Source organism: Mytilus trossulus, chromosome 1 (genome assembly GCF_036588685.1).
Source record: "Mytilus trossulus isolate FHL-02 chromosome 1, PNRI_Mtr1.1.1.hap1, whole genome shotgun sequence".
Lineage (NCBI taxonomy): Eukaryota > Metazoa > Mollusca > Bivalvia > Mytilida > Mytilidae > Mytilus > Mytilus trossulus.
In genome coordinates, this window is record NC_086373.1 from 106,770,441 (window position 1) to 106,781,759 (window position 11,319).

The 11,319-nt window shown below is 31.6% G+C and overlaps 1 protein-coding gene across 1 annotated transcript; it reads left to right on the forward strand.

Annotated features, from left to right (window-relative positions):
• The first annotated feature begins 288 nt into the window (after positions 1-288).
• Positions 289-10,537, forward strand: LOC134696151 (mediator of RNA polymerase II transcription subunit 26-like). The gene is made up of 3 exons (XM_063557804.1): positions 289-525; positions 7,780-7,854; positions 8,638-10,537. The coding sequence occupies exons 1-3, from the start codon at positions 463-465 to the stop codon at positions 10,330-10,332; spliced, it is 1,833 nt and encodes a 610-aa protein (XP_063413874.1). The 5' UTR covers positions 289-462; the 3' UTR covers positions 10,333-10,537.
• The last annotated feature ends 782 nt before the right edge of the window (positions 10,538-11,319 follow it).

Genomic DNA, 11,319 nt, shown 5'->3' on the forward strand with positions numbered 1-11,319 from the left:
ATTTGGCCAATCAAATGTCCAAATAGCCAACTCAGCTATCAGAGCCCTCTTTTGGCAAATATTTGTGTGACTAAATCAGACAAAAAATAGTCCGCTCGTCGGTCCTCAATTTCTATATACTTTTGTACATTTTCTATATTTGACCAAACTCTTTATAAAAATTAGACATTAAAGTCTCATTTTACTGAATAATTAATGCAAAATATATGTTGGTGAAGATTTAGATGGGAAGTTCTACGTCATTGATATCGTATTATCGTAACCACGTGGTCTACAATCGCGCACTGCTCAGTCCAGTCGTTCGTCACTTTACGTCACGACACTGGAGAGAGACTTCCCAGATGCCAGTGCGCTATAGATATCCGTACAATTGCAATGTATGGAAGTCCGCCATACTGGACGGACAACATCAGTCGTTCAGCTGGCTGAAATCCTTTAAATTGGGGGCTTTTTGGCGTCCCAATGCAGTGCAGTCCGCACGAATTAAAGGAGAAGTTGCTGAAGGGCCTTGATGAGGAAAATAATGTAAGAAATTAACGGGGATAATTGAAATATAAAATTGTCCCATGGTGAAGTTGTGCATGGCTCCCATGTTGTGTTCGACCAGCTTGAAACAAACTATTTACCGATCATAGGCGAAACATACATGCGTGAATTTTCACAAGTAAAAATAAAAATTGTTTATGGTTTATATAACGGAATCCTCCATATGAAAATATTTTTATTTAAAAAATTACATATCAAGCAAATTAATTAATTTGATCTGTGCATATATTGATTATAATTCACTGGTATCTCGCCCCTGTTGGGAAATAAGTTAACTGAAAGTAGTTATATACTGTACAAGAACTTATTTTTGTCACATTTAAATGTTTTTTGAGATTTTTTGCTGAAACTATAATGTGATCCATTCTTGATAAATGACATTTAATCAAACAAAGAACTTTTAGTATGTTACCTGTGCATGGCTTTCATTATTCATCAACAAAGTTAACCTTTTGTTTTTGATTGTTGTTTTGCTAAATGAGATTTACATAACAAGTAAAACTCTTAAAATTCATTATACAAAGATATTTAAGATAATGGATGAATGATTGCTGACGAGATAACTCTCCATAGACCTGATGACAGACTTGAAGTTCCCATCAATATTGATCACTGTACACCACAGCCTACGACACGAGCAAAACTTACACTGCATAGAAATCTAAAAATGTCATGAATGGACAAAAGAAAAACAAATATTTATAACACCAAACAACAGCTAGTGAATTGCATGATCTTGATTCAATTGGTACACACAGGTGGGATTTATAATGATGGATGTTGCCTGACACTCCCCAACCCAGGGCAGTGGTGTACAAAATTTAATTAACCTTGAAGCAAACAGATAAGTTTCATGGTCGATGGAAAGCAAAAACTATCAACAAAAAAGAGTGAGGAAGTTTGCTAAAGGTTTTGCAGCTTAAATACATGAATCTTGAAAAAAGATGATACACTGTTAGTTACAAGTGGGAGTATTAGGTCTGTTCTCACCAAATACACTTTTGCACCCTACAGATTCATGCCCATTTTTTATTCAAATTTCAATAAGAAATTTGTTTATGTTTAAACCAAATAATTCCATTTTCATGAATAAAATTTGAGGAATTATTATATAGATTTTTTTTATTTATTTATTGGATGATTAATAATTAAAAGTTAATTATGTATGATTGCTGCTAATTGATATGTATTCACACCTAAATTTGGTGTTATTGTTGGGTATTTATAAATCATGATTGATATTTTAACTTGCTTTGATGTAAATATTTAGTTTGGTATTCATGAGTAAAACTGAAGATTTTAAATAAAATGCCCCTTATTGCAACTGATACATGACATATTCACACATAAAAAACAATTGTCAGAATCGCAATTCCTTTTGAAACAATGAAAAAAATATTTATAGCATTATACTTCCCATGCTTGCCATTTATTCAACACCAAAAAAAACATCAGAATCACACTTAATTTACTAAAAACTGATTTAAATTTTTAAAATAAAATACTGGTTGTCAGAATATCACTTTATTTAAAAACAGTGGAATTTTTTTTTATAGCAATACACAAAAAAAAACTTTGTCATAATCTCACTTTTTTTAATTTTTTTAGAAACAATGAAAAACCATACATTTATAGCAATACACTTTATACCATTCAAAACTCGATAACAAATTGTTTAACACAAAACCAATAAAAGTTGGGGGCGAATATGTAGGGTGGGAAAGTGAAAGGTGCGAATGTGAATGGGCACGAACAGACCCGGATTCCAAGTGTGGCAATTCAAAAAGAAGATTAAGAAAGAAAATAAGAAGTCTCTACATATAAAACTTAAAGAAGTATGATAGTAACAAACCTCTCTTGAAAACAATACCTGTTGAATTTTTCTGGTTTCTTCATTCTTGAGCTCAAAGAGCAGAGAAAGAAAATCATGAAAAGATTGAATTTTATGTACATGTAAGAATGAAGTACAATTTAATATTGAGGGCAACTGAAATAAATGAAACAAAAAGAAAAATATTTTCCAACTTCATTTCTTTTTTGGAGAATTGAAAATATAAAATTGTCTTCAATTCATAATTTTATACATTTGTAGAGGAAATTGAAAGAAAAAATAAGCATATAACTATAATTGAAGATGTTAACTAGGGTGAAGAATAAGCGAGGAGTTGTTACTTTTATAGAGGAATACACAGTTCTAGCTTAGATAGACATGATAGATACCTTCATTACGCAAGAACTTGTTGATATAACTCCAATTATCATATTGAAAAGACTAAGACACTAAAAAAAAGATCTTTATTACCAGGAAAGAAATGATCTCATGTTTCATAACCTTGAAGATCGAGAAAATCCAGAACGCAGAAAAAAAAACTTGGACAATACAAAATCGAAAATTAAAGCAATTTGGGATCCCTTTTCAAAGACATGATAAGGAAAGCAAGTTAACTGCTTAATAAACACATAGACACCAATCACTTAAATATTATTAAGACTTGGGTGATTTCTTTAAAAGAATAATTAACATATTAAAGAACAAATTAAAACTATGTATGAGATCCATTAAGTACTGTAGTGTATACGAAAAGTTCAAAAGGCATCACAATTTAGGAGAAACAGAAAATTAAGATATTTGTTGTATCTGCTTAGCAACATCTTCTAGCATTACTGCAAACACGATTTTGTGATCTCATAATCAAACCCTCCAAGTGTATTACAAGAATCCTTCTCAATATAAAGTAGGCTGAATGGCAACCCATATTTGCTATAAAAAAAAATTGTAGCTTTTGTTCATAGTCACCAAGCTCCCATTGTCTAGATGTGGCTTGAATAAAACAAATTATGAATCTGCTTCAGGACAAAACCCCAACCAGGGGCGAGAACACTAGATATTTTTGAATGTGGAGTCATGAATTGGTTTAAAAATATGCTGTATTGTTACCTTTGAGACAACTTTCCACCATTGACAAACTGGCCTTTAATAATTAGCAAAGCCCATACTGCATAGTCTGCTACAAAAATCACCAAAATGACAAAAGTAAAATAATTCAACAAGAAAGTTAAAGGCCTTATTTTTATACGCCTGTTTGGTGGACATATAATGGTGTATCCATGTCCATCCGTCATCAACATGTCAGACATTAACTAAAAAATGCTTTTACTAATATGCTTAAAACCTTAGTGAATTGTTTGTATCTAATGATGTGAGCTCCCTTTTGGTTTTTATAAATTTTTGATTTAAGGTGGTACCTAACCCAAAGGGAGATAACTCTGTAATATCAGCTAAACGTTTTGAATACGTTGTGTTGTGAAGGCATTGTAAAGGTTCTCAATGATCAAAATTAGTGTTTGTCAAACTTCTATTGTCCATTTGACTTCTATATATATTTGCAGAAAAAAATTCTTAAAAAATCATTTTTATGAATTAATATTTTTTTCCTTGATGTTAATATTTGGTATATACGAACTCTGACTATTAATTTCATAATTTTTGGTCAATATTCAAAAAAGTTTCCCATTAGGTCTATGTTAATTTTATTTTTTGAAGTGTTGATTACCTGATGGAGTAAGTGTAACGGCCTTCTAAACAAAACAAAAACAACATACATGTGCTTTTAATGTTTGTTTATTTGTACCATGTGACCTTGCATATTTAAATATTAAGATGACCTCTACTGACCATCAACTAAACTTAGATTTCATGTCATGTGATTGTAATAGTTTGTTCGATCTATGATAAGAAACTTCAATTTCCATTTTCTTTTTAAAAAAAACCATAAGATATAGTATAAACTAGTAAAATAGTACTTTATAGGGAAAGGATATGAAAAAAATGAATATTGTTTTGTTATGTTAACGTTAGTGGACATTTAGTAATGACAGAATTTACCAACTATAAAAACCTTTTTCTAAATTGTTTGCTTCCAAGATGTGCATTTTGCACATTAATAAATAACTAAATGTTTATTAACTGAAATCTGTTTTTAACTATTCAGCGCCTCTTTTTATTGTTATACAACTCACCATGCAAAAAGCATAAAAAGCTTGTGTATAGTAAGTTAACTTATATAATGATATAAAATCAATAATCAAAACCACAAAGTGATGATCATTTTCATTGGTGTCCTTTAATATTCAAATTGGTATAGTCACATGATACAAATAAACAAACATTAAAAACACACGTATGTTGTTTTTGTTTTGTTTAGAAGGCCGTTACACTACTTATACTTACTCCATCAGGTACATGTAATCAACACTTCAAAAAATAGAATTAACATAGAGACCTAATGGGATTTTTTTTTAATTATTGACCAAAAATTATGAAATTAATAGTCGGAGTTCGTATATACCATATAATAATATACATCAAGGAAAAAATAATTAATTCATAAAAATGAATTTTTAAGAATTTTTTTCTGAAAATATATAGAAGTCAAATGGACAATATATAACCAGTGTATTTTTTCTAATATAACGCTTGGTTCAATTTTTTTTATGTTTTTATATTTTTGTAAAAGGGCCAAAGTGAATACTTTGTCAAAATTTTATGAAATTTAAACGAGCCAAATTAATTTTAGTGAAAGTGTTGGGTACCACCTTACTGGTTATGAGTTATGGGGTTTTATCATTAAAAAGGAGGATTTTCCAGTTTTCCTGCAATAACTCTAAATGCTTTCAGCCGTTTCTCTTTAAACATTGAATTGCTTATATCTATTGTCATAAGAACTCTCTTGATTTTTCTTTAATTTTGTATGTGACATTGGAAACTTTTTTCTATGCTATGTAGCTAATAATTTTATTTGAGAATTTTTTTCATGTTGGGGTGTACATGTACCTGAGAAAGAGGGAACATATATATATTAATGTATGGTCATTTGTGTAGTTCATGATATTCAAACTGTATGTCTACTAGTTTATTGTCTATTGTTTTTTATACGACCACAAATTTTGAAAAAAATTTCGTCGTATATTGCTATCACGTTGGCGTCGTCGTCGTCGTCGTCCGAATACTTTTAGTTTTCGCACTCTAACTTTAGTAAAAGTGAATAGAAATCTATGAAATTTTAACACAAGGTTTATGACCATAAAAGGAAGGTTGGTATTGATTTTGAGAGTTTTGGTCCCAACATTGTAGGAATTAGGGGCCAAAAAGGGCCCAAATAAGCATTTTCTTGGTTTTCGCACTATAACTTTAGTTTAAGTTAATAGAAATCTATGAAATTTTTTGACACAAGGTTGATGACCACAAAAGAAAGGTTGGGATTGATTTTGGGAGTTTTGGTTTCAACAGTTTAGGAATCAGGGGCCAAAAAAGGGCCCAAATAAGCATTATTCTTGGTTTTCGCACAATAACTTTAGTTTAAGTAAATAGAAATCAATGAAATTTAAACATAATGTTAATGACCACAAAAGGAAGATTGGTATTGATTTTGGGAGTTAAGGTCCCAACAGTTTAGGAATTAGGGGCCAAAAAGGGACCCAAATAAGCATTTTTCTTGGTTTTCGCACCATAACGTTAGTATAAGTAAATAGAAATCTATGAAATTTAAACACAAGGTTAATGACCATAAAAGGAAGGTTGGTATTGATTTTGGGAGTTTTGGTCCCAACAGTTTAGGAAAAAGGGGCCCAAAGGGTCCAAAATTAAACTTTGTTTGATTTCATCAAAATTGAATAATTGGGGTTCTTTGATATGCCGAATCTAACTGTGTATGTAGATTCTTCAATTTTGGTCCCGTTTTCAAATTGGTCTACATTAAGGTCCAAAGGTTCCAAAATTAAACTTAGTTTGATTTAGACAAAAAGTGAATCGGTTGGGTTCTTTGATATGTTGAATCTAAAAATGTATTTAGATTCTTGATTATTGGCCCAGTTTTCAAGTTGGTCCAAATCTTTAACTTTTTTGATTTCATCAAAATTGAATAAATGGGGTTCTTTGATATGCCAAATCTAACTGTGTATGTAGATTCTTCATTTTTGGTCCCGTTTTCAAATTGGCCTACATTAAGGTCCAAAAGGGTCCAAAATTAAACTAAGTTTGATTTTATCAAAAATTAAATTCTTGGCCTCTTTGATATGCTGAATCTAAACATGTACTTAGATTTTTAATTATGGGCCCAGATTTCAAGTTGGTCCAAATCAGGATCTAAAATTATTATATTAAGTATTGTGCAATAGCAAGTCTTTTCAATTGCACAGTATTGTGCAATGGCAAGAAATATCTAATTTCACAATATTGTGAAATAGCAAATTTTTTTTTAATTAGAGTTATCTTTCTTTGTCCAAAATAGTAAGCAAGAAATATCTTATTGCAAGAATTTTTTTTAATTGGAGTTATCTTTCTTTGTCCAGAATCAACTTAAATCTTTGTTATATATATACAATATACAATGTATATTCACTTTTTACTACCAACTGATAAATTTGAATAATCTTTACCATTCAGTGATAACAAGCAGTTTTTTTACATCTTAATATTTTATGATGTATTTAAATGAGTAGTTATTGTTGCAAACTCCATTAGAATATTTTAATTGAAATTAGTTTTGGAATAAGGGAAAGGGGGATGTGATTAAAAAATTGTGTTCAATTTTTTCTCATTTGAAATTTCATAAATAAAAAGAAAATTTCTTCAAACATTTTTTTGAGAGGATTAATATTGAACAGCATAGTGAATTGCTCTAAGAGAAAACAAAAATTTTAAGTTCATTAGAACACATTCATTCTGTGTCAGAAACCTATGCTGTGTCAACTATTAAATCACAATCCAAATTTAGAGCTGAATCCAGCTTGAATGTTGTGTCCATACTTGCCCCAACCGTTCAGGGTTCAACCTCTGCGGTCGTATAAAGCTACGCCCTGCGAAGCATCTGGTTTCTTTTTGATATTGTTTTTTTTTGGTCTTATAATGTACTATACTCCTTAGAGAGCCCATTTAATTGAAAATAAACAGCTTCTATGGATATGCGAAGGGCGTACATGCACTCATGGCGCAGCTGTTTATTGCATATGTTCAAATATTAAACGAAAAACAAACTTGTAAAACAGCAAAAAACAACAACTGAGTTACAGATTCTTGACTTGGGACAGGCACACACAAAAATTGTCAGGGATAAACTATTTGGAAGGCACCAACTCTCCCTAGGACAGACTCAATAAAGTTGATGTTATTGGCCATATGTTTTCAAAAGTGGATTATATATCTGTATAAAAAAGTTTCCTTTGTTTCCTCAGGTTGTTGACATGGCAGCAGTGGTGGCTGTTATCTCCATATTGGAGAAATATCCTATGTCTAGAGAAGCACTGGAGGTAAGAGTTGTTTACAAACATTTATTTCCTCCCATTATATGAACATAAATAGAGATTGTCAGATTGATTGGCTAATATCCATCTGATATTAAATTTTAATGATAAGTGGCATAGTACACGAACGGACACATCTAACCAATTTTATTTTGAGTATATTAGGCTAATATTATTAGCATGTGTTAACATGTTCGGCACAGCAGACTGACACAGCTGACACTTATTTGCTTTTACACAAGATAACCATGACATAATATACATGTACACTAAAAATGTGTTAAGATGTTCAGTTTTTATGTATTTGGAAAAGGTAAAAAGTTGAACCTACATACCTGAATATAAATTGAAGACCTGAATCGTACAAATAGTACAATTCAAACTATTCTGCTGTTGTCTGTTCTTCTATGGTCGGGTTGTTGTCTCTTTGACACATTCCCCCTTTCTATTCTCAATTTGATTGACCAGTCATTTAATAAGCATTGTTAGAACAAAAAAAACAAAAAAATATTATTAAAGTTAGAACCACTATAAATACCAGTTTGAGAAAGGTTCATATACCAGAGGCAAAATCAAAATTATGATTGTAGAAGATTTTTGAACACATGGAACATTTAAATATCTACAATGAAATTAAAAAGAGATTTGATAACTTCAATATCTATTTAAAGGTAGTCATGAGTTTCTTCAGTTAAAATGCAAGTTAATTTGTTCCACATTAAGGAAGGAGGTGACATTTCAGCATGTTCATGTTTTCATGTTAAGACAATATTTTTTTTTCCTTTTCAGCAAACACGAATTGGGAGATACGTAAATGAATTGAGAAAGAAAACAAAAAATGAACAATTAGCTAAAAGAGCTAAAAAGTTAGTGAAAAATTGGCAACATTTGATCAATTCTGACAATCCCATTGTAAATGGGGATAATGGTGAACGCCTTGTTCATCCAAATGTTGCTAGTTTACAAAGTCCTTCATTGGGATCATTATCACCAGCCTATGTAAAGTCTAGTCAGTTTAAAAGACTGCCAGGAAGCAAACCAAACACACCATCACTTCCTTCGTCAAAGCCAAATACACCAACATTGCAACAAAAAGTCAAACCAAATACTCCAGCCATTAAGAGCAAACCAAACACTCCAAGTATGCCTCAATATTTTAAACAAACTCTCTCTCCAAGTTTGAGATCCACACCAACATCCTCACCACGATTACATAGTACACCAAAGTTTGCAATTTCTCCAAAAATGACATTTTCCACTGATTCCAGATCACCAGCCGTGTCTCCTGTATCTTCTTGCAGTAGGCCATCAACTCCAGTAGATACTCCTCTCCGCCCACCGACTTCATCTCGAACAGAAAACTCGTGTAGATTGACTAGAAATATGTCTCAAGAAAGTTTATCAAGTGCTTGTAGTGAAAAACTTCCACGTCGTTCTAAACATTCCCCAGAACTCAACGGAAAAGCAAAAAACAGAAATATTGATGAAAAATTGTCTAAAACAAATATTGCAAACAGGAAACGTGCACGAAAGGAATATACAGATGAGTCGCAGAACAAAACAGCAAAAATTGACAATTGTGTGGATTATTCAAAAATGAATGGTGCTGTAAAATCCAGTTCAAATAGCAATACGCAAAAAACAAATGGCTCATTATCGCGAAGTCCATCTGAAGCTAGTTTAAATAAAAGTTTTCCTTCAAGGAAAAATGTAAGTCTGTCTGTAAATACCGACTTTTCAATGGACAAGTCTAACAAAACTCCAAAAGTGAAAACAACTGCACAAATAATTGCTGAACTTCAAGCCAGAAGTGGGAGTGCATCTGTTGGCAGTGATATAATAAAACAAATAGAAACTAATCAAATTGTGAAGGAAAGTGACGTCCCAGAATCAGCACTGCCACCTGGTGCCAGACCAAAACGTAATAAAAAGAGGCTTTTAGAACAGTCTTTACTTGATATGTCCACACCAAGTAGAACCCATGCAAATTTAAGTCAGGCAAAGTCAGACCTTGTCCAAAAATTTCTACAAACATCTGTAACACCGAGTTCAGCGGTGGACATGACTCCTTTTAGATGTGATGACCATAGTGAATCTCTGGAGAGTGGAAAAGGTGAATCTAGTGTTGATGTTATAGATAGTTCAGGTGGAGATATTGTTTATCGGTCAGATGAAGTCCGATCACGTGAACAAACTGATCAAGAATCTAAAGGCATTAAACCTCCTTCATTAGAAGAAATTCAAAGTAATCTCCCACCGGTTGATTATGATAATGTGTTACATGAAGACAGTGATTATGATATTCCAGATCGAGGCATTGTTTCTGAAGACATAATTGATAAACTGCATAATGAACAATGGACTAGTGTGAATGGAAATCTTGATTCAAATGGCGAGTGGTATGACTGGACACAATTATTTACAAATTTATCATATTCAGATGAACCATTACATATTTTGCCATATGTTCTCTTAGATGATTGAAATCCCAGGATGGGCAAATCCCAAAAGAGGCGAATCATTTAGTTCAAAACAATTAGTCATTTTTCAGTGCTTTCATATGCAGTTGTTCTAGATTTAATTTTATGTATGTATTTTTGTGTAATTACGTACAAGAAAAAGTTTTGTCTGATTTATTAAATAAATCACTGTGGTTCTTACATATTATATAAAATATTTGTGATAACTAGTTATGTATATTGTGTATTTAATTGCCATTTTAATATGTCTTGATTTGCCAGAGCCTAAAAGCGAGATTTCCAGGGACAGCTTCAACAATGTATTATTTTGTGATTAGGTCTAGTTCAATGATATTTGGTATGCAGTTGTATTAGCATTGGCTCTTCTTATTACAATGGATTTTTTTGGGCAATTTCCCCTCAGTCATGGTCTATTGACTTTGAAACTTTTGCTTTATTTACATGTATTAGTGATTGGGTCAGTTTATGGGGAACCACTAATGTTAAGTCAATGATATTTGGTAAGTTGCAAGTTTTATCTCCATAAAGATTATACAATCCCACATCCATGACATCCTCATCATAATTCATTGACTTTGAAATTTTTACATACAATGTAGTTTACAAGTAAATGTTTGTTTTTGAGGTTGATATACATGTATGACCGCAAAAATAAAAAAAAATATATTGGTATAACATTGCAACGTCGGCCGAAGACAGATGGTTTCCGGATAATAACTTAAGTATAAGTTAAAAAAAATCAATAAAATTTTAACAATGTTTATAACCACAAAAGGAAGGTTGGGATTGATTTTTGGGGGTTATATGGTCCCTAAGGTTTTAAGAAAAAGGGGCCCAAAACAAGCATTTGTCTAGTTTCAGGACAATTAGTTGTGTATAAGTATTTCAATTGCTCTGAAATTGTACCACAATGTTTAATACCATAAGTAGAAGGTTATGATTTATTTTAAGGGTTATCAGGCAAACAGTCTAGGAATTAAGGGCAAAAAAC